At 34.1% G+C, this 25,031-nt stretch overlaps 1 protein-coding gene across 4 annotated transcripts in view; it reads right to left on the minus strand.

Moving 5' to 3' along the window:
- Window positions 1-2,589: 2,589 nt before the first annotated feature.
- Window positions 2,590-25,031, minus strand: part of LOC126780474 (hypoxia-inducible factor 1-alpha-like) — an 87,056-nt gene continuing 64,614 nt past the window's right edge. Inside the window, exons 7-10 of one of the 4 annotated variants that reach the window (XM_050504992.1) lie at window positions 22,716-22,966; window positions 13,157-13,919; window positions 12,849-12,904; window positions 2,590-5,189 (exon numbers count right to left, since the gene is read on the minus strand). In XM_050504992.1, the coding sequence (XP_050360949.1) occupies window positions 5,109-5,189; window positions 12,849-12,904; window positions 13,157-13,919; window positions 22,716-22,966 (1,151 nt within the window). In that variant the 3' untranslated portion in view covers window positions 2,590-5,108. Of the gene's footprint in view, window positions 5,190-7,369; window positions 10,525-12,848; window positions 12,905-13,036; window positions 13,920-22,715; window positions 22,967-25,031 lie in introns of those variants that run through there. The other 3 variants (XM_050504991.1, XM_050504990.1, XM_050504988.1) reach the window with 3 other exon arrangements.

Consider the following 25,031-nt stretch of genomic DNA (forward strand, 5'->3'; position numbering starts at 1 on the left):
GACAGCTAGTGCCGCTGCTGTTGCTGGCGAGATCATGTTGGGAATGGAATACTACATTCCTAGCTCAGATCTCGTCAGTAGGAGTACGCGTAACCGTTGATTCACTCGTGAATGTGCCGATGCTGTATCATCTAAGCAGGCGGCATATCGCAAGTGGATCAACGGCTGCATTAGCGGGGCATCTAACATTGACTCACTGAAAGCAAACTATAATAAAAATTCCAAGTCCTGTAGAAAGGCATACATGAGAGCGGATGCCCAGCGCATTGTACAGATTGGTCATGACCTTGTTTCGCATCCTAGGGGCTCCCGTAGCTTCTGGCGTCTGACCAAGTCTGTGCAAAACAATTTCTGCCAACCTTCGCTGCCACCGCTCAGAAATCCGGATGGATCGCTAGCTCACAGTCCGCAGGAGCAAGCTGATCTCCTGGCTAAACTCTTTGCTGACAATTCCGCCATCGATGATTGTAGTGCACTGCCACCTACAATACCTTCATGTGGCCATACGATGCCTGTCATTAAAATCAGGCAACGTGATGTGTGTGCGGAGCTGCAATCACTTGATGTACGGAAAGCTAGCGGTCCCGATGGAATACCAGCCATAGTGCTGAAGAAGTGCGCAGCGGAGCTGTCTCCTGTGTTAACGCGCCTGTTCCAACTTTCTCTCTCTTCGGGAAGTGTGCGGAGGCTTGGAGAAGAGCTAATGTGCAAGCGGTTCCCAAAAAAGGGGATCGGTCTGACCCGGCTTATTATCGGCCAATAGCTATCACCTCAGTACTTTGTAAGGTGATGGAACGGATTTTAAACAACCAACTGATCCATTACCTAGAAGATCACTCTTTAATTAATGATCGTCAATACGGGTTTCGACCAAAACGGTCCACAGGTGATCTTCTAGCGTACGTAACACACCTCTGGGGTGAAGCTATCGACAAGCATGGAGAATCGTTGGCTGTCAGCCTCGATATCTCCAAGGCTTTCGACAGGGTCTGGCATAGAAGTCTTCTCTCCAAGCTGCCGGCATATGGTCTGCCTGCTCAGCTATGCACCTGGATTGCTAGCTTCCTATACAAGCGTAGCCTTCGTGTTTTAGTTGATGGTTGCGCTTCACAATTCTATGTAGTGAATGCTGGGGTCCCCCAGGGATTTGTGCTATCTCCCACACTCTTTCTTTTGCATATCAATGATATGCTCTCTCTTGGGAACACCCAGAGAGAGCATATCATTGATATGCAGACGATAGTACAGTGCATGGTGGATACCACGGACGCGCAGTGGCTGGGCGAGCGGAAATTGAGGAGAGGCGGAAGGATCTTGTCATTGAACTCGATAGGACGTTAGAGCTCATCGCCAAATGGGGCTCTGATAATCTTGTTGAGTTTAATGCCAAGAAAACACAGGTATGCGCTCTCACGGCGAAAAAGTCAACATTTTCCCCTCTTCCCTCCCTCTGTGGTACACCGCTGGTGATGCAAAGCAAAATCGCCATGCTGGGGATTGACGTTCGCTGCGACCTTAGTCCAAGGGATTACATCGAGGCTGTTATAAAAACAGCTTCACGGAAACTCGGAGTTCTGAACAAGGTGCGGCGCTTTTTCACGCCACAACAACTGTGCCTGCTGTACAAAACACAGGTACGGTCTTGCGTGGAATATTGCTCGCATCTTTGGGATGGCTCCGCTAAGTACCTACTTGAGGCCTTGGACCGGTTGCAGCGACGTGCCGTACGCATTATTGGCGACGTAAAGGTCACAAACACCCTTGAACCTTTAGAATTGCGTCGTGAGATAGCAGCACTGAGCGCTTTCTATCGACTGTATCACGGCGAGTGCTCTGAGGAATTATTCTCTCTAATTCCTGCTTCCCCCTTCCTGCTTAAGTCCACGCGAGCTGGTTCTTGATGTCACCACCTAACTGTGACATCAATTCCATCGCGAATAAAGAAATTTGGCAACTCCTTTCTTTGTCGCACTTCCAAAAAATGGAATTCCTTACAGCTCACGTGTTCCCCTCCTCTTACAACCCGGGTTCCTTCAAACGAGGTGTGAAGGGGCATCTTGCGGGCCGGCAAGGCGAAGGCGGCTAGTGCAGAACATTTTTCCCGTCTGTACTGGCCGTCGTCGCGTTTGGACTCTACTACCACTTACCATCAGGTGGAGTAGAGTCATTTGCCCTCCCGGCGAATATAAAAAAAAAAGGGGCGTGAGAAGGGTGCTTCCGCTAACCCAGTTTGCCAAAGAAAAGTTATAAATGTTAAAAATTTATAACATTTATAAGTTTTTGTGAAATTTACAATTGATAAATATATAATAGAAAAAATAGTAATTTTATTGAATAACAAAATTGTGTTTATGGAAAAAAATCTGACGAGTTTAACTCACCGGTTACTTCTAGTAAAACCGGTAGCAGTATTTTGAAAATAAGTTAAATATATGTCATAAAAAATCAATAATGTATTTGAATTTCAAAACAGGAAGTATTTCCTTTACGATAAATAAAAAGTAATTATTTAAAATAGATATTAAAATAAAACATCGCATTTTTGGATATCTATTTAATCATTACATAGAATAAGTATTACATTTCAAAATTTAATTTAAGTAGTATCCAGTATTATATCGTAAGTGCAATCATACTATTTATGAATTAGATTTGGAATAATATTTATTTTAATTATTAATCTTTTAATATTAATAAATCGACTACGAAGAAGCAAATCTTAATTTTAAGTCATGCGGGCTCACACATGAATTAAAATTTCACTTGACCGTAGTCGGTTATTAAACAACAAACTAGAACATTCAATTTACGGAATTACTCTTACGTACTATTTGGTATACATAACTGTTATAACATTTATTTAAGGACTAAAATTACATAATATGCATAATATGATATATTTTCCTCTACAGATCATTTAAATCCCTACAATATCTATCACCACCATAACAATCATTAAAAAAATATAATAAGAAATGTCTGTAGCTAATATGATATTGTATTTTAATTTAAGGTTTATAAGGCCAGTCCCTGCTTCCGTTTAAGTTTTTAAAAAAATAGATTCCATTTATAAAATTAAATTTTGTACATTTGTGAATAATTATTTGCAGAAAATATTTAAATATCTTTAAAATGAAAAGCATAAATCAAATATTCAATGTTTTTCCAAAAATATACTTCATTCTTCTTTACCCAACAATTACTTACATCAATTATATTTTGCATGTCATTTGTCAATGATTAAAATTTAATAACTATCGAAAATTTTAACGATAATTATTTTTAATAATAGTAACTTTGAACCATGCCTTTCGATTTTACAATTTACTCTTAAGTATTACGAGAGTTAGTAGAGCAACACATATACATATTATGCGAAGCATTTTTTATAATCAAATAAAATATATATTTATTTATGGATTTTAGTATGAAGTTCTACTATTTTCTGTTGGTACTCGTAAATCATCAGGTCATCTTCACCAAAGACGATGACCATTATAAAACAAAAAAAAAAAAAAACCATCATATCTGTTACTTGAGATCAGCCATCAGTGAGATATTAGTTAGTAAGATTTATTAATTAAATTTCTAATTTTTTTTTTAATAAATTTTCTACGTAAATACGTGTTCAAATCTACGGTCGCTACACGACTACATTTAATAATAGTAAAGGTTTTTAGAATATATTAATTATGAATTAATTAAAACATATTTTAAAGTTAATTATTAGCTACTCATAGACGGCGACGTCCTGAAGATGGATATTCAGCTAACAGTAAGCAGCCGAAGAATGTCCACGCAGGGACATCAGTGGTCCGCAATCCGTGGTCGTTACAATCGCAAAACGTGAATTGAACAGGTCATCCACGCGAAAATGCTTTACTTTTTTCTTTGATTTGGTTCTCCGACGACCAAAATATCGAGAACCACTACAATGTTTTCATAATTAAGAGAAAATCTGTTATAATTAACAAACAAATTGTGTATGTCCAGAAATTTATGGTGTAAGTTAAATGTCAATTTGTATATGGAATATTTGAGACGGTTACTTATTTTGCAATGAGTTCTTATAGGAAAATTAATTTTAATTAATTAGTTAAAATAATAATGTTACGAAATAATAAAAATATATGAAATCTTTCGATATTGAATCGGTAGTTTTTCTTTCGAAGCAATTTGGAAGTTCGTATCGAAGGAATTCAGTACCGCCTGCGCATTGCTTTTTTAAATTATTAGGACTTCGTATTTAACTGATTGAAGTGCAAATTAATAGTAGTGTTGTTAGTGTAGTGAAAAATATCGGCGCATGCGCAGATTTTAGTTTCAACGTATGGAAAAGGTCACGTACGTGTTTGTATGCATACGAATGTTCCTCAAATAACGAATTCGTTGTCAACCATGGGATCTGAGGTGTTATGTCCCTTTTGCCAAATAGAACTGATTCATTCGCCATAAACAAGAACACATAATTACAAAGAATTCCTGGGTTATGTTTAGTTATTCTACCGTCAGATAGCAGTATAGCTAATATGCGATAGAACAACTGATCAGTGGGTAACTCCCCAGGTGGGCTTGCACATAAATAATACACTAGGTGGAAGGGACGTCCCTTCCACCTAGTGTATTATTGATTCACACAAAAATGATAAAATATTAAAAGTAAAAAAACATTTTAAGCGACACGTCTTCGATTGGATTAAGGCTGCCTTACATACCATATCGACCTTCTCCACAGACCTGCTACAATTTAACTTTAAACTCTATCGAATAACACCAATACTATTTCAATACAATTAATTATCAACGCTAATTAATTACTACTGAAAATTTAAAAATTGAGATTAAATATTAATATTACTACTGATATTTGGTTAAAATTTAATTACAATTATTATTACCTAATATATTCGTTCGATATATGTAAAATAAATTATTAACATCATTTGCTGTTTTATATTCATTTATAGTCTTATAAATTTATAGCCATTATCTACACTACTTAAATAAATGTAATTTTTAAAACTCCTAATGCTACATTTTCTTAATTTAAATATATATTTTTTGAAGTTTAATAAACGTCCATATCGTTAAACATTCGCACTACGGTCTTACGCTGGTGTCAGGAAACTTGAATAACAAGGTAACGGTTCTGGCTTTTTCACCAACCGATGTCGCAGATCTAAGCCTGCCTGTAACAAGAAAAAAATGTTTAAAATAACACTGTTTACTACTAATATGAATAATTTTAAATATAAATCTTTATAATAAAATAGATAAATATAAAATTCGCATACCATCAAATGATTATTATTAATATTTCGCAGTGCGCAAATAACGCGTACAATAATAAAATAAATAAAAAATAAATATACATATATACATTCAAAATATAATAGAATATTATAAGTTACATAAATAATCATAGAAAAAAAAGTTTATGAGTAAATGGCGCAGCGGTTATAATAGGGAAAGGACGGTTGCACTCTCAACGAGAATTGTAAGAGAGAGATTAGGCTCAAGGGAAACTAATATATTTTGCTAATTCAACCTGGAACTCGAACCTACGAGCCTTTTATAACTAGACATAATTACTAAACAAACTCAAACGATGATGTATGACCCCTAGGGCACGTACTCTTTTGGTCATAGGGTAAATCGCTGGACCTGCGTCCGACCATTGATGACAGAATACATCCTAAGACGATATATCAAGATCGGTTTGTCATTAAAGCGTTAAGCTCTTTTCGTAACATACAGACAAATAAACGCGTGAATATATCGTCGTATAATACGACAACTTACTTTCCATTTTTAACACAAATATTTCGTACATTTTAGTTTCACCTGGCCGTCCTGTTAACATGGATCAGATCGTGGTTTGTTTTTTTACATTCCCGACGTGGCGGTATGATGGTGAAGTGTGACGACGAAATTCTCCACTACTGTAAAAACATATCAAGAATTAGTATTCTTCTTTTTAAAGACCCAATATTGTCAATCATAAAAAATAACAACCTTTTTTAGAAAATTTGCTGACATGTGTTATATTCGTCACATTGCGACTCTGATTCCTTCCCTTGGTCAATCGAAAGATTAAGCAGCTCTTGTTGACTCAAGTGTAATAAATTTAAAAAAAAAATACATAGCCTATAATAACATATTCAGAAAACATATAATAGAAATACAATAACAAAACATAAAATAATCTTCATTAGCCTGAAATTTTTATAAACACAAATTACACAGAATTAAAAATTTGAATATTCATAAGTCAATTCTTATTCCGACCAATAAGAATTCGACTTATGATAATTTTCCAACAGCTCATAGCAAAATCAAGGTATTGTAATGGTAGAAACACAAAAAAATAAAAGAATAAAGGAGAGTATATCGATATTATTTAGCAAACAATATGTAAATATGTAATATATTTGTTATAAAATGAAGCACGTAGATAAGCTATTCTTTATAATGTAAATGAAAAAGATATTGCAAATGTTTTAAACTTGAACCTACTTACTTTTGCTTACTAATTATTCGTTTCAAAAAACGAGATTAGTAGCAACGTAAGCTTGAAGATAAAACTAATTTAACTTACCCAGACCAATATAGAAATTAAATTAAATCGTAACCGGTATTGGGTGTATAAGGAGAAACTAATAAACTATAATCGAAAACCTTAAGTAAATAAATGAAATAAAAAATGAACTGAAAATTAACGATAACAAAATATAAAAAATATACATTACAAGTAACAAACATAGTGAAAGTATATTTTTAAATATTAACAAATGCTAATACATCCAAACCGTAACCAATAATTCGAAAATATCATAAGATTATTTATAAAGTCTTTGCGTATAAACCATGTAGGCTATAACGAATTATGTGCAATTTAATTGTACATTAATTTTAAAATTAATATATACAAACAGTCGAATTTTGACTAGTATGTGAAATATGAAATCTGTAAACAGCAAATGAAAAAAACGCCTTTGGCAAATAAAGTTCGGACTTATTCTAACGAGATTACAATTAAAAATTATAATTAAAACAATATTTGGTATTCTTATGTTATACCCACTTAACATAATTCCTTAAATAAGTATTATAATAATATTTAAAATATAAACTAAATATTATCTATACTAAGAAAAAAGCACCAAATATTATTAATAAACGAGACAGATAACAGACAGTATGAGAAAGATTATTCTGTTTTTGCACAAGTAGCCTAAATATTTTAAACATCAAATTATTTGATGACCATAGAGCAAATGTCATCATGATAATATAATATTTGAATTGAATAAATAAAAGATTTATTTGTAAATACTAGTAATAATTAAAATTAGTACGTTGCTCTAACAAATACAATTTTGACAACGTGAAAAGACATTGTATTGAAATCAGAAGTGTGTATTTTTGTTTTCAAATAATTTGAAGCTTATAAAAATTTTATTAAATTAAGGAGGAAATTATTATAATAATTGGGTTAAAATGTATCCAAAAAGAAAACAAAAAGAAATTTAACATACTTTTACGGCCAGCCGCCTGACGCCAGAATGAAATAATTCCCAAAGAGGCTTGGGAATTATTTCGTGGGTATTTTTATTTCCCGATACCAAACGGGTTATTGGGGCGTTTATTCGATTGATTGATTGGCCTCAAAAAATTCCCTTAGTCGCCTCTTACGACACCCGCGGGTAGAGATGGGGTGGTTCTATTCTGCTCTGCCGGAACCACACGGCTAAATACATAATAAGTATATTCTAAAATAATATAAATAATAACTTCGAGTTAATAAGATTGTCAATATAATAATAAAATATATAATCATTTAGTGTAAAAATTCCAAATATCCTAATTATAATTTATAAAAGAGTTAAAAAAATAGTAAACCAAGTATATACAATTTCCTTTGGTAGGCATACAAGAAACAAACTAACAAACATTTTAAATACTAACTTTTAGTGAAAGTTGTACCGTCACTAAAACATTTTTTTTTTGTTTTCAACCCTGTTTATTGATTAATTATTTTTTGTAGAAACATATTTGCATAAATTGTTCCGATTAGTTATACCATTCGAAACATATTTCGAAATATTTATAATGAAATTTTAATTTATTGTAGTCATTTAATATTGTGCGTATATTAATTATGTACGAGTCCACTCACAAAATTTATTTTAACACAATGATTAAATTTAGAGCACAATTGTATTGTTTAACGTTAATTGCAATAGTGTAATAATTTTTTTCTTTTTAATCTACCTACAATTTAACGAGAGGTATACATACTGTCAATATTAAGTGTTTTATGTTTTAAGAATAATTTGATCTTGAAAGTTATATAATTATGATAGTTACACTATCGATACAATAAGAATAATTTAAAGATATTCACGAATAAACTCGCATCACTATCATTTTTTTTTATATTGAAATATTTCATTTTCATTTGCTTTAGATAAATTATAATACAATGTCGTTACATTTTCAATATAACCAGATTTTCTATATCACAGGTCAATTTTTAAAGTTTATTTATCAATATTTGTATAAGTATGAGATATTTAATTATGTAATGGTTTCACAAAGAAATCACTATACATTTTAACGTTCATTTCAATAATCAAAATGATTTCGTTGTACTAAGTCAATCGACGTACTAATTCCTTTTCGATAATTATTTCAGTACTTAGTCTAACTGCTTAGTCTAGATAAGTTTTTTAGGAAAAACTCCATAGTTGATTTCACTAAAAATACTTATTCTAGTACCTATTTTGTTCAATGATAAATAATTTCTTTCTGTTATAATTTCCAAGAGTTTTGTTGTTTAATAATCTTTATCCTCTTTAGTCTTCTATCTCTAATTGCTGCTCAATATTTTCACTAATGTATGTATAGTATATGTATATATAGTTTGTTCTGACATTCAGTCAGAATTTATTATCCTCGTTCTTAATAGAAGCTCTTTTTTTCATTAGAAAAATCAGAAATATTTTAATTTTATTTATCAGGTTGCTTGTTAATTTTGATGATCTTAAAGAACATATTTTTTTATTTTTCATGTAGTTTGTATTACGATCTTTTAAGCTTCATCCTGTTTCTAAACATTTTCCAAATTTATTTTTATACTGTAAATACTATCTTATTTAAATTTAGTATTTAATATATCTAAAACTTATAAATTTGTTTTCAAATGTACGTATCTTATGTTTATTTATTGATTGTTGATTTGTCATCAAATATCTCTTATGTATGTATTTAACTTTCTGTAATTTGTTACAGCCATTATAGATGTCGTTATTATTTTCGTTTAGTTCTCTAGCTTTCTGCTTTACATCAAATTCCTTATCAATTTTAATTTTATGCTTGTATAATAAACTAATGTTTTGATTAAAGTTTTTAAGTTTAAAAGTCTTTACTATTAGTTCACATTTTTAATTATCACAATGTCCAATATGTGTTTACTTTTATAATTTTCTTCACTTATGCCTAACACTGTATCACTAAGGTGTATTATAGTGTATACATACACTACAATATTCTAGATGATATCAAATTATATAGTCAGCTTAAGATCAATAGCTTTATTATTATATAATAAAGTTATTTATGCACTACAATTAAAATATATTTTTCTACTGCGCATTTTTTAACTTTTACATTTTTATTACACACATATGTATATTATTTCGTAGCTATGAATGCCACAGGACAATCTTTTAGACGGCGTGTTTCTGCTTTAAATTTGTAATGTGTATTTTGTTCTTTTTATTTTAAGTTTGTATTTTATAAAAATGTCTGTATACTACTTTACTACTCCGCATTATAATTTTAGATATTTAACTCGAAGTTATTATGTAAAGGACTTTATTTTTCAATTTAAAATTGATATACTATTAAATTCATTGATCTTATAATCGATTTTTGTATTAAGCATGGCAATAATATCATTAATGGGATTGAATTATTTTTTTGCGATATCTATTTATTTAATATATTTTTATTTATCTTCTATTGTTGATATCTGATAATCAAATATTTAGTCTGAAGTTTGTTTATAACTTAAATACTATTTAGGAATCTAGCGTAAAATTTGAATTCATATCTTTTTCTGACATTTATGTCAATCACAATTTGCATTATCACTAATAATTGTTCTTTCATATAACAGTTAGTCTATAGTCTTTAGTGTAAGAGTCTTATTTTTATATCCTAAGTGTCTGAATGTCCCGGTCAATGAAACCATCACGTAGACACTTAAGAGGCTTTACACTAGTTTGTTTCGTCATCCTTAAATTCGTAAATATCGGTATGATTATTTCTGCGGCCACTAGCTCTCTTTTTATTTCTGGATTTTCTCGAGGATTTTTTCAAACGTTCAATTTCACAGTTCAGTCTTACAGTTTCAGTTTCAACATCTTCGGTTTCCGAAAAACAATCAACCAAATTTCGACTATCAACACCGTCTTCTGCTTCAATTCTATTTATGGTGTTTACCAGTTCATCGTCACCCTGTAATAAATTATTTGATGTATTTCCTATATTAAAATAAAATTACCGTTTCTTGAGATACAAAAGCGAACATTGACATACGATATCGGTATAATAATAAAGGAAAATCACTAGTTTACTTTAATCATTCATATCAAAATATTCATTCAACAAACGAGGATAAGCAGCGATATAATAATTAATAATGTTATGTTAAAAAAATTAAAATAATTGCATATTTTAACAGATATATATTATCACATTGTATTAACAGATATATATTATCTGTTAATATAATGTCAACTGCAATGTCGAAGATTGCAGGTGTTTCAGAATGATAATCGTATATAATGTAGTCTTAAGTGAGTCATATATAATCAAAGGTTTCATTTAGTTTTACAAAAGTAAAAACCAAAACTAATATCTTTTAAGGTGTAAATGCAGCAATGACTGATATCTAAAAGAAAGTAGATAAGAAGTATAAAAGCCGTTTTAGAAAAGTACCGTAAAAGGAAAACCTAATTTCCTCAAGAATAGTAACCTTCAATTGTGTACGACTCAATTGTATGCTTACCCACACACATGCATTGCCTTTATTACATTTGAAACAACAATTTATTATTATATTTCTATTTAATTTTTTTTAAAGTAAACAAAGAAATAAGCGTAAAAATAATGTGTAAGCCCTTTATTTTTCTCTCAAAGGTAATTGAAAAATCTAAGAAATCTTGTACCAAGACATGCTTCTCGTTAACACATACATATTTCACTTGTACTTTGTATATTACGACAAAAATAAGAAAAGCTGTGTAAAAGTAACATGATATATCTTAAAAAAAATATTGGATAACAAATATTCACTTGATCATGTAAATACAATCGCAGCTGCTGCTCGTATATTAAAAAGATAATGCGAAAATAATAACATCGCCATAGCAAGTAGAATTAAAACAGCAATAGCATTCCTCATAGAGTTTTCAATTCTCAGATAAACGGACTGAAAACTACACAGGGTGATTGCAAGAACCCTATTATTACTAGTAACAAAACTTTTTGCCTCACAAAGCCTTGAATTTTCAAAACGAAATTTTGTTTTAGTTGTTACTTCAACTTCGTTTATAGTCTAATAAAAAGAAAATACGAGTTTCGAGTGAAATTTTTTGAAAATAAATAAATATTCAGATTTCTAACTTAAATTAAATATAAAATTGTTTGAAGCATTTATGGTTTTTTTAAAAAACTTATGTAAAATTTACAACAACTGTAAGTAGTGTAATATATAATATGGTATATAATTATATAATAGTACGGATGGCGCTGCGCTGGCGCACCAACTCAGGATTATTGCAAATCTACTTGCAAATCTTTGTCTCTCCTTTTTCTGTATAACATGTTACAGCTAATTAAGGACGACGTACGTTTGTTTTCTTTTATTTTTATAGATCAAGATTGTCTTTTACTTTAACTATATTTAGGTTATCTGAGCATTGAAAAAATCATATAAGGAATAAATATATACAAACATCAAATTTGGCATCAACGCGTTGCTATGTAAGATATTAGAATATAACTTTACTAATAAAAAGCTTTAATTAGTTTTTGACTATAAACTCGTTGTCCAAATTATTGTTAAAAAAGATGTGTGTATATTTTAAAATATGATTATCAGAGTGGTTTTACCTCTAACAATTGTCTCTGCATGTAAAAAATACATTAAAAATTTTAGTTGCATTAATAAAAATATACATAACTGAATTGATATTAAATAACGTTGTATTACACGTACAGCAACAGACTACTTGAGCTTTAAAAAACCGTTTGAGGGAAATTTACTGATAATATATTTATTTATTAACGATGAAAAAATTATTACTGACTAATTACTAATTCAAATAGTAATTCAATTAAATGATGCTTCACTGACTAAAATCATCGAGTTTATTATATGTATAAACATGTACTGATGAATTTTGATAATTGTGGAAATTTATATGGAAATGATGTTAGTAATGGCTTAGCCCTGTGAGCTTATTCAGCGTTGTTCGTTGTTTTAACCTGAAACAAGCACAGCGGAGCTACTTGTTATTTATCGCGAGCATGTTGCAAGAAGCATTTAAGATTCCTTTATTTTATGATCAATAAAATATTTTTATAACACTCCCATAACATTTCAGTCCGACCGAGATAGACCGTAGCTAGTCATAATTATACACAATAACAGAAATTACTATTATTAATCAGGTCTGTGTATGACGAACAACTGGATAAGTTAAAATAAGCACGAATAGTAGAATATTGTCTTCATAGTTAAAGCGACGGAAATATTCTTAGAATTAAAAACTCACCAGTATCGTGTTAGATGGAGTAATTCTACCTCGTTCTAGGAAGTAGCTATCCTCAACTGAAACAAAATAATTAATATATAATAATTTTAATCGATTGTAATTATTCTTCATGATGAGAGGCTGATTGTTAACGTCCGCTGTAAGGAGTTGGATGCGCGTGTATGTGGGTTTCAGAAAAGGCTACTTACTCGCTAAATTTAACATGAAATCTAAGTCAGGTGTGTCATTCAGCCTTTCTGAGCGACCCCCAACATTAACATCTCTTTTGTTGATATTCTTATTATCGATTTTACGTTGTCTTTTCAAACCTGATGTTCCGGGTGTCGGGTCTACGTATGGGTTCGGTGTACAAAACGATGGTGACACCGCAGGATGCTCATGTAAGTTTGATGGTGAAAATCCGAGGAAAGTGTTAGTGCTTTGCTGAGCTGGTTCATTGATCCGTTCAGTTCTGATGGGTTGTCCAATGTTCTGTATATATGATGGTTTGCTTTCTTGTTCACAAAATAAATCAGACGAAAAGTTCGAGTTGTTGATGTTAAACTCTATTGGCAAATCACGGGAGTCGCTCAGATTATTAAAACTGGTCTCGTCGACGCTCGTATTAGGTGGAGTATTCGCAAAATAATTCATGTATAGGTCGTTCTCAGTAGGGGATATAGGGTGGTTATTGCCTTCAGGGCTCTCCGATGTACACGTACACGACGGACCTTGGCAGATTCCAAGACAAAGCGCTCTGATAATATCGGAGTGATCATCCTGGGAATATATATCACTCATTTGATTCCGTGCGACTTTTCCTGATTCCACCGTCGACGGCAAATTTTTGCTCCTCCGTTCCCTATTGCCTGCCATATCTATAGTTTTAATGACACTATAGCTTTTCTCGATCGCCCTTTGTATACGTTCTCGCTTCGGAGGTATAATAGCCAAATGTGATGAAATTTCTCCCTTACAAGGGTTTTGCGTGTCTGGTGATGGCAAGTTTGTTACAAGGTGTAGAATAACCTTTTCAAGTTGTCTTGGATCTTCTACAGGTAAAGATTGCTGCGAGTCTTCCTGCGAGTACTCCTGTAGGGAAAAAATAAAAAGGTTAATAATTATTTAATGATATAAATAGATTAAAGCATTTATCCGAGATATACTACGGTAAACCGAAAATGAATTGGTCACTTAAATAATATATATCAATAACGTAAGCGTTTTAGACTATAAATTGAATGAATTTACATCAAATTAATGCAAATTTAGATCAGATCATTATAATTTAATTCAACTATATTTTTTATCCATTTCCTGACTTTTGCACTATTTTGTGTGTCTGTATGTTTATAGGTATGCCTGTTTATGCTTTGATGTGCTTAGAGTATTGTATTTACAAACGTACAACCAGTTGAAGAAAGATTTAGCTAAGTGGAAGCATAGTCCATAGCATTTCCATAATAAACATTTTCAAATACATTTCTTCATCTCTTTCTTTTCCACTGCTGGAAACAGGTCTCTTCAATGGCACGCCATTGAGCTCAATCATCAGCTCTCGATTATTTATCCATCCATTTTGCGTATATTGTCTGTCCACCTAGCTGGAGACGTCCATCCTACGTGACGCTTTGGCAAGCGTCACGTAGGAAAGGCGTGGTCTTCACTCCAGATCACGTCTACTCCAAGAGTTGTCAGTTCTGCGACACTTGAGACCAGCCAGTTGCCGCTTCAGCTTACTTATCCTTTGGGCTATGTCGTTAACTTTAGATCTTTTTCGGAATGCCACATACAACTTCGAGAGGAACTCTGTTAGAGATATTGATTCCGAGTTAACGTGTTCATTGAAAATTATCTCGGTATTGTCCATGATCATCAGGAAACCAATTCCAGCATAATAATCAGCCAAGCTGCTCAGCCTAATACACTGCATGTCCTCTACGGTTTCTGCCACGATGATGATATATGAAAGGTGTTCACCGATTAGGCTTATACTCCTCTCTTGCAAAGTCTTAAGCATGATAGTTATGGTATGAGTGAACAATTTAGGATAAATGACATCTGCTTGTCTTACTTTTCGCTGCATGAGGATAGCTTCAGACTGCTGATTTTGAACTTTGACAGTTATAACAGTTGTGTCATACAAATACAATCAATTTGGCATCGTTGTAAGGACTCCATTACATTACGAAAGCACTCTTGCTCCATGCCTTTTCCTCAAAAAGATGATAGAATTAAATATGTGTTTGAGCTGTGCTATTAAAGGATTTCGCCTTTAGTAGCTTCATCGTAATTCCATCTTCCCTAGATGCTTTTCTATTTTTAAGCTGTTCCGAAGCCATCACTTAGGCTTAGGGGTTCAAGCAAGCTTAGGGGTTCTAGCAGCTGTTCTTTGAAGTTGTGGGTTCTTCTTGGAAGTGATGGGTTTGGGTAAATGGCTCTAGGATCCATAGGGTCGGGTTAAGGACGAGGCGCTTCTGATGTTTATTATTAACCGTAGAAGTCCTGCACTTCTGTAAAAATTTAGAGCTTAGTAGCAACTACTTTTATCTTCAAACAGGCAGACCCTCTCAGAGGCAGCTCTATATTTTAAGGTCGAGAACCTTAAAATATAGAGCTGTAGGTGCGTGAAAAGGGGTCTTGCATGTCCTATTTCAGACTGCCCTGAGGAGTCTCTCCAAATCGTGAAGAGGACGGATATCACAGTAGTTTCAGTAGGTATGACTCTTACATAACCTGCTTCCCCCTCAAGGTAGCTGCCGAAGTCTATGTGAAAGATACAACAACTTGAAAAAAAAATGTATCCCCCCCCACGTTAGGTAAGAAGCCGTCCAAGGCGGCAGCAGCTTTGTTGAACTTTTAGCCCATTTGGACAAAGTGCTGCCTAAACTACCATTTTCCGTTTAGGATCAGGTCCAGATAACTCCATTTTTGAGACACAGCAGCTCGACGCCATCTTGGATTACGAAGCCGTGCCCAAGGATGTGGTTCTGGAGGTATCGCACACACATCTGGAGGATCCCTGTACCCGGGAACTCCCTTAAATTTTAGAGTCACGTCGCGTGTGCAGGCTATTCATTGGCACCTCTTAGTAGACAGATGGGTATGGTCGTATGGATGGGTATGGTTGGTTTTTCAGTCCAGCAATCCCTACTTACCCCCCCAACTTTATATGGGAGAAATAAAAAAAGGGCAGGTCGCCTCTTTTAAAATCGCCCTAGCTACCTTAATGAGATTATCGTCCACGTAGCTCAACAATTCCATTCCGGGAAAAGCTAGTCGAAGATGACGTACCACAGGATTGGCGAGAGAACATATCGTATGGATCATCGCAGCCTACCTAAAATTGGACAAGTCGGCAAGCACCCCCCTTCCAGAGGAGGGGGGTGCTCCTCCTTCCCTCACAACCTTCTGAGATATGAAGGTGCCCCTTGGTATCGGAGTGCCTTCTTATAGTCTCGAAGGGAAGGCTGTTGAAGGCATATACTACATCCAGCGTTGCTACCAGGACCACGTCCCCTCAGACCAACGCCTCCATAGTTCAGGCGTTCAGTGCTTTGGAGGTTGATCAATCCACTCGCAACCACCTGAAACGCGATAAGGCCTCGCTTCCTAAATATTTAAATATGATGAGCAGCGAGAACCTTCTCGAAGAGCTTGCCCGCCTTATTCAGCAATACAATTGGCCTGTATGCCGAAGAATGGTCTAATGGACGTCTCTCCCTTGGCAACAAGCCCCACTTCCATGGGCTCGGGAATGGGCCGTTTAAAAGGCATTTGTCGTTTTGGAGAAGAGTGGCTTTGATGAAGAATACCAGGGAGAAGGTGTTGTTGCTATACACAACTTCTTCCTCCCCACTTCCCTGTTTCCCCACCCAGGAATCCCTTATACCAGGCGCTGTATTTCTGATCTCAATCCATCGAGGGCGATAGCCCTCTAGCTAAGCTAGTTCTTGTGTGGAGCCACACCTTCTTTTATCATGGAGTAATGAGCCAGTCTTGATGGAAGCTTTCCAGGGTGGGCAAATAGTTTTCCCCAACCAGGAACAGGAGGAGTTCAATTAGCCGCGTTTCCATCGAGGGTTTTGAATTTACCTCGAACACCACGGTACGTTTGCCCCCACGGGTCCTCCAGGCTTGACTTATTGTCAGCTAAAAATGGAGCTGCAGCACATCTAAGGTCATGTCGGGGTCGTTTTTCCTGCAACAGCAGACCTCGGTCCTTCACGTCACGAGCGAGGCACCGCCATTTCGGGCGACCACCAGTACACCGACGGCGCGATGCCCTATGCTAGGTTTTTGGTACGGTCACATCGTTCACCTCCTTTTAAGCACTGCGCATGAGTATCAGTTTTTCGAAGCGTCTATAGAATCCCATCATTTCCCGATAGCAGCCTCCTTCACACAACTGGTCAAGGGACCACCTCGAGACTGTGGTTGGCACCCTTAGAGGTTCCGTCGGCCTCTGAGAGGTGGAGATTTCGAATCGGAAGTAACTGTAGTCCGACAGATTATCAACCTCTTCTTCTAAAATTTGTGGTTACCTAACTTAGTATAAGCAAATAGCTGATTTTTTTCAAGAGCTGATATAGAAAACGATGAACCATAACTATGATAATTTTATATACGCACTACCCGACCAATTTTCGTTATTTTCAAACAGCCTGTAGCTGTGATTAGAATGTTTTTGAATATATTTGACTTTAGGTGGGTAGTTCAAATTATATTAAGAATAGTAGACTTTTTTTAGGAAAATTTTGTATAGTAAATAAAATAATAATAAATTGCGAGTAAATGTAAGTGCAGTGTAAATGTAATGTAAGTTCTACGTACCAACAGCTTCACGCAGGAGCAACATCACTGAGAAAATTAATATTTTTGAAAGTTGTTCTTACACCGCGTCGTTTTTTTATTACGAAAATTATATACATATATTAAAAAGGCTTTCGAAATTACTAATTTATCACTTTTTCATCACAAGAATTACCAACTTTACTGAAGAGTTTAAAAGTTAAATCAGTTTTTCACTGTTCAATCTGTTCGTCACTTTTTACTTCAAGAAGAAATACCATCATTTAAATTTTTAAAAATACTTGGAGAAATTAATTAAACGTATTTGAGCAAAATATTCACTATCACAAACTATCAATTTCACAATCTCAACGGAAAGCGGGGAATTTTCCTCCACGAGCTTTGATGTTAACTATTGCGCGGTGTCTGGTCCTTGTAACGTCCGCCCATTGCACCTGCATTTATATTCTAGTCACTCACACATAAACAAATAAATCAGACACATAGCCCATATTCCAATGAAGTAGTGTGAAACAGGACGAGGCGTTTAATCTAGGACCCTACGTTGTAAGCCTTACAGTTGATATTTGCAAACCGAAAAGAAATTGGGTCGAGCATACACCAAAGTTCATAATGCACTCGTGAAAACTTTACTAGAATTTACACGTACTACTGTAATCTAGATAGGCGGTAGGCGGAGTCTTCGGTATCTGCCCCTTTTATCAATAAACGAGAATATGCAATATGGCTGTTTTTTACATTAAGAAAGTTTAAAACGTTACCGCCCATTTAAAGGCTAAACTTTTTTAGTTATATACATTTGTAACGATGTTTTCTTTTACGTTTAAGGTTTTTAAGCTCCACCTCCATTAGGAATGTTCTATACAATGCAAAAAAAAAAATATTTTAAGACATGGCATTATTTACGAGTTTTATAGAGGATGAGTAAATGTAATTTCATTTTGAAAAAAAAGATAATACTAACTGTTGTTTTCTGTAGAGTCGAATTGCTTTACATTTAATTTAATTGTAATACAGAAATGCTTCTATAATCCTACTTGAAGTGTAATTTGATTTTTAAATACGTTTTATAATTTGCGTGACAATAACAAAATGTTGATTAGAATATTTTAGAACTTTATCATATCATAAATCAACTCTAAAACTAAAATGTTTTTCGTTGTAAAGTATTTTATTTAATTTTTGTAAAATGAATGGGTTCGTAAATATACCGCAACTGTATAACAGTTCCAGGTATTTACAAAGGCGTCATCTCCAATTAAAATTAAGCTGGGAGCTTAATCATTCATCATGCTGCTATTCAGTAAAATTAATATCGATACATTCAGATATTCGCACTAATAGATATGTTAAATGCGACATGTATAATACAAATTAACACAAATGAATTACGTAAATATTAAATTATTAATTTAAGTAGAAATTAATTTTACAACCGATGTAAGTAAATAAAATAATTTCTATGAAAACGTTCAAATACTGAAGTAATAAAAACACTGCAGAAGGATTCGTTTTACAAATAAAAAATAACAATTTTAATTTGAACATGACGGAATAATTAAAATATGACAAAGGAGATCGTACACCACTCTGCCTGAGTTAGACTGCATAGAAAATTTCCTATTCTGCTAACGGAACGGTGTTACAAACAATATAAAACAACAGATTTTTTCCTTTGTTTGCATGAAAAAGTTAAGAAACTCGACGGTCTTTGTATATAACTGTACAGAATTTATGATTTCATTTTCCATACAATTTAAGTAATCTAAAACTATCGTATTAATGTTTTTTCCTTTATTAAATAAGTTTTGAAAATCAAGTTTCGTTTTTCAATATCAGATAAATGAGTGTAGCACTCATCTTAGTTGCCTTCGTCAATATAAAATATAATTAATATAATATATATTATAATAATGAAATTATATTTTTTAATTATAATATACAATAATGTCCTCCATACCGATTTCAGCCACGGCGGCCAATCTCAAGAGAGATTAGCCAAGGAGAAATTATAGTGCACAAGTGTGTGGCGCAAACACAGGTGCACTCTCTATTTCCTAACTTTCATAATCCGATGGGGTGGATTTGGCTGGTCTTGCGGCATCTAACGGTTTCCCGCGACTCTTTCTATGTCGTCGGTCCACCTTGTAGGGCGCCTGCCAACGCAGCGTTTTTCAGTTTGTGGTCACCACTCGAGAACCTTTCTGTTCTTTTTTCTTTTTAATTCTTCTAATTCTTCGGGCTATATCGGTTACTTTGGTTAGCCTGCGGATTTCATCATTTCTGATTTGATCACGCAGAGAAACTCAGAGCATAGCCCTTTCCATTGCTCTTTGGGTAACCTTGAGCCTTCTTATGAGGCCCATAGTGAGCGACCACGTCTTTGATCCGTAAGACATCACTGGCAACACACACTGGTCGAAGACTTTCGACTTAAGACACTGCGGTATTTTGGATGAAAAGATATCGTAGCTTCCCGAACGCTGCCCAGCCGAGTTGGATTCGAAGATTGACCTCTTTCTGGAAGTTGAACCTACCTAGTTGGATGGTCTGACCTAGGTAAACAGAGTTGTCTACAACTTCGAGTGCAAACTTTCTAACCTTGACTTGAGTCGGTGCAACATGGATGTTCGACATGATTTTCGTCTTGTCCATGTTCATTTTAAATCCACTTGTTGGGAAAACCTGCTGAGGTCATCGAGCATAGTGGCGAGGTTTTCCAAGGTCTCAGCCATAATTACAATGTCGTCGGCGAATCGAAGATGAGTGATGTACTCGTGGTTGATATTGATGCCAACTCCGTTCCAGTCCAGAAGCTTGAAAACATCTTCCAATGCAGCGGTAAACTGGTGGTAGGGCTTTGTGCAAGCTCGTCTGGGTAGGTACCACCCACTCATCAGATATTCTACCGCAAAACAACAATACTTGATATTGTTGTGTTCCGGTTTGAAGGGTGAGTGAGCCAGTGTAATTACAAGGGATATAAAATCTTAGTTCCCAAGGTTGGTGGCGCACTGGCTATAAGCGATGGTTGACATTTCTTACAATGCCAATGTCTAAGGGCGTTTGGTGACCACTTACCATCAGGTGGCCCATAAGCTCGTCCACCTTCCTATACTATAAAAAAAAAAAAAACAGTTTTGGATATCACATCTCCCTGTCTTACGTCTCTCTGCAATTGTATAGGTTTTGAGTTCTGATTCTGGAGTCATCTTGACATAGTGGCGTTCTCATACAAGCATTTTAACACCTTGATATACCGGTAATCGATTTGGCACCTTTGAAGGGACTTCAGCACGACCCAGGTTTCGATCGAATCAAAAGCTTTCTCATAGTCCACAAATGCTAAGCAAACTACTGTGTTGTGTATTATTGAGATATAGGGTAAGGGATTATAATGTTATTTATGTTACTTTATATAAGTAGCTAGTAGTTTACATAAAAAAAATATTGTTTTACGTCAAAATGATGCGGAAGTAACCGACGGATAGCTACCTGTTATTTTTCTTCTGGATCTATTTTCGTGTATAGCGGAAGGTGAACCGGGTTACTCCAGTTTAAATTGGAGGTTTTAAAAGTTGCTAACTTTAAGCGACTTATGTATTATTTCTACGCCGCAAAGCATAAAATGAATGATAAATGAAATGTGAAAACCTTATCTTATTATAACTAATTTTAATTTATTTTATGTTATATTTAGGTGGACAGGCAAACGGCCAACCTGTTAGTAAGTGGTCACCACTGCCCATAGACTTTGGGTGTTGTAAGAAATATTAACTATTCCTTCCATCAACAATGCGCCTCCAACCTTGAGAACTAAGATGTTATATCTCTTGTGCCCAAAGTTACACTGGCTCACTCACCCTTCAAACAGGAACGCAACATTACTAAGTGTGCAATTATATATCGAATTTCTGAAAACATTTAGAATTTAAATATCGCTTACAGAATGATTAGGTTACGCTTTATTTGGGGTAAAAAATTTGTAACAAGAAACTGCTCACCGTCGGTTTGTTTCGTCGATAATTTAAGAATATTTGAATCGAGAACTTAACGTAATATCAATATCAAAATGTATTAAAACTTTTTATAAAGTAGCGAATAAATATAACGTTCATTCAAGTCCGCACACTGGCAAAAAAGAAGCGTAACTAAATTTAAAATAAAATATTATTATAATAACCTCAAGTGTTTAAATCAATTGCAAAATATTTCAGCTCAAGCAGATGGCTTCACGAAGCACAGCCGTAGACAATTCTTTAAAAATATACACTTAAAATGAACAATACAATATTTACAATCAATATAAATAAATACCTGTTCGTAATAAATTATATTTAATATTGTCACACTGTATGTTATTTTTAACAGTTTCAGTAAAATAATGTTCTGCTTTGCTTATCGAATGCGTGTTTCAATTCGCCGTCGCCAACGTACTTCATTAACAAATCACGACTTTCAATATCATGTTAGCTTCGACGATTTAGTCACTACTGAATCAAAAAGCAGAAGAAAATATTATTGTTCAAATGAATATAATTGACAAACTTTGTCTTTAAAAATCATGTATTATTACGGTTAATGGCTAATTCAAAAATAATGTTAGACTACGTGCAACCTTCGTATTAGTAATTGATGATAATTCTAACTCTTTAATACAGCGTCGAAATGATCATGACATTGAGCTGAGATGGCCCAGTGGTTTATAAAACGTAAATCTCAACTGATTATGAACGACCGATCATGCCAATCAAATGCCATGAAATGCCATGAACTGTCATGCGTTTATAATTAAATTCATGTCGGTCACCGTCACGGTGAAGGCAAGAATCGCGAAGAAACCAGCAATTGTCGGAAGAAAACCTGACACATGGTGAATAAATCCGCATTGAAACGGTATCTTGGAAAAAGTTTTCCCATAGAAAGAGTACTGAGGAGGAAAGAATGTTAATAATCCGTTATGTATTTACTCTTACATAATCTGTGCAAAGGTCAGGATATAAAATTACTTCGGGATTTTTTTTCTTTATTAAACATACACCTAATTGTTCTATTTATAAATTTAGGATTCCTTACTTCTTTTTCTTCTTCATTAAAATCTTTCTCCTCTCCGTTGTTGATCATCAGCGTGAATTTCTTCTTCATCAGTTTAATTAGGTGTTTTCCTTCTTGCTCTGCGACGACGGTATTTGTGCACACGAAGCTCGTCACCGCCTTCGTGTCTTTGTCCACATCGAGACGGCCTAAAGTTCTCATGTATATGAATTGACCGTTCTTCGTCATCAAACGGTAGCAGGATTCTCCAACTAGGCGGTGTTCATCGTACACTGGCAGAAATAAGAAACGTTACTAAATTAAAAAAAAAAAACTTATTGACTGGTTAATTCTTTTATTATTATATATATTCTAAGTTTCTGAATTTGTTATTATAATTCATCTCGTGCTTTACGGTGAAGGAAAACATCGTGAGGAAACCTGCATGTGTCTAATTTCACTGAAATTCTGCCATATGTGAATTCTACCAACCAGCATTGGAGCAGCGTGGTGGAATAAGCTCCAAACCTTCTCCTCAAAAAGAGGAGAGGAGGCCTTTAGCCCAGCAGTGGGACATTCACAGGCTGTTACGGTACGGTACGGTAAGTTTCTGATGCCGTAAAACCCATAACACTCATTGATCAATATCGGTTGAGATGTTAGACTATTGGTAGTGGTGTATGATTTAACGAAAATTTGTAACAATTTATCATATTGTTCGAATTTGTATGAACTGTTTGTTTTTATTAATTAATAAATAAAATCAAAAGCAAGTGAAATAAAAAAGTAGTTTTATAACAGTATGTTATGTTATTGTTGTTTAAATGGTTTTTTGTACTGAAAGTCAAATTAAGGATTTCTATTGTTTCGCTTAACGAATTCTATTTCAATTGCTTTTTGCTGGCTGTATATAAATAACACAGTTTGCCGTTACTCATTTTTTTATTATAGTTAAAAGTTGACATTTCAGTTTGGTTAAATATTAATTGAATGCCACGCATACGGTTACCGAATGACCATTGATTACCGAAACTAAATTTACAAACGCTGAAATATAAACTAGTCCTTTGTATTATTTGAGTGATGTCGAAAGCTCGTACATTAAGAGACATTTATGTGAGGGTACTCAAAAAATAGATATTATCCATTTTACCCAAAGATTTTATCGGTTATAAGTATTGTATATATTTTTTGTATTGGCTCTAGAATTTTTGCTATATATCTTGCCTTCCTGAAATAACAGTTAGTCGACTGGGTCATAAAGCATGTTATTATTTATTTTTGCCGAAATTCCCGAATTTTCTTTTTGCAAAACCTTGTGCAAATCCGTCAGGGTAGGTACCACTCGCTCGTTATATTTTCTATCAACAAGCAGCAAGCATATAAGGCACAAGGGACATAAAGTCTTAGTTCCCAAGGTTGGTGGCGCATTGGCGATATTAGGGATGGTTAATATTTCTTACAACGCCCAATGTCTATGGGCGGTGATGACTACTTACCATCAGTTGTTCCACTTGCCAGACTGCTTACCTAATACAATAAAAAAATATAATTAAAAAACTTTATACCGTTGCACTTACTTAGATAAGGCGAATAAATTGAAAAGAGGGAGAATCACATAGACTCTCTATGTGATTCTCCCTCTTTTAGATATAGTAATAGAGTGAGGACGAACATAGTTGCAAAGATATTTTACTAGAAAAAAAAAATAAACCGAGAGAACACACAACGAAACAACACTATAATCCTAAGCTCCTGTGATATGCTTTGTATGTCACGTTTTTGGATTCTACAAAGTCCGTGACATTTTCGTAGACGAGTCATTTACAGTCACATAGAAACACAACGGAAACTATTTTCAAAATTGTTGTAACGAACATATTTAGCGATACAGGGCTTAATTTAATGGTTTTTTACATTATGCACTTAATTATCACATGTAATTGACAATGAAAAATACTCTAAAAATGACGACAGCATGACATGTTTGACAGGAGCTAACCGCATTTCTCTGCTGTATGTTATTCCGAGGCAATGAGGGCGAGGGAATGTTTTATGTTACCTGTTACCACCTTCAATAGGCATTCACGAAAATATAACATATATAATTAAATTATGACCTTAGCAAAGTTAGTAGTATGTATAATATTGATGATATTTAAATCGAATTCTTTAAAAGCGTATTATACGCAATTCCGAAGCTTTGCATTTACTTATTGGTGGTAAAACTAAAAACTAAAAACACCCAGACTCAAAACAAACAGACATGTTCTAAAATAACAATATTGTCATGCAGTAACAATCCTAACTATTATTAATCTCATTTGAATTTTCTCGTGTTTATCATAAAATATTTGA

Source organism: Nymphalis io, chromosome Z, assembly GCF_905147045.1.
Source record: "Nymphalis io chromosome Z, ilAglIoxx1.1, whole genome shotgun sequence".
Taxonomy (NCBI): domain Eukaryota; kingdom Metazoa; phylum Arthropoda; class Insecta; order Lepidoptera; family Nymphalidae; genus Nymphalis; species Nymphalis io.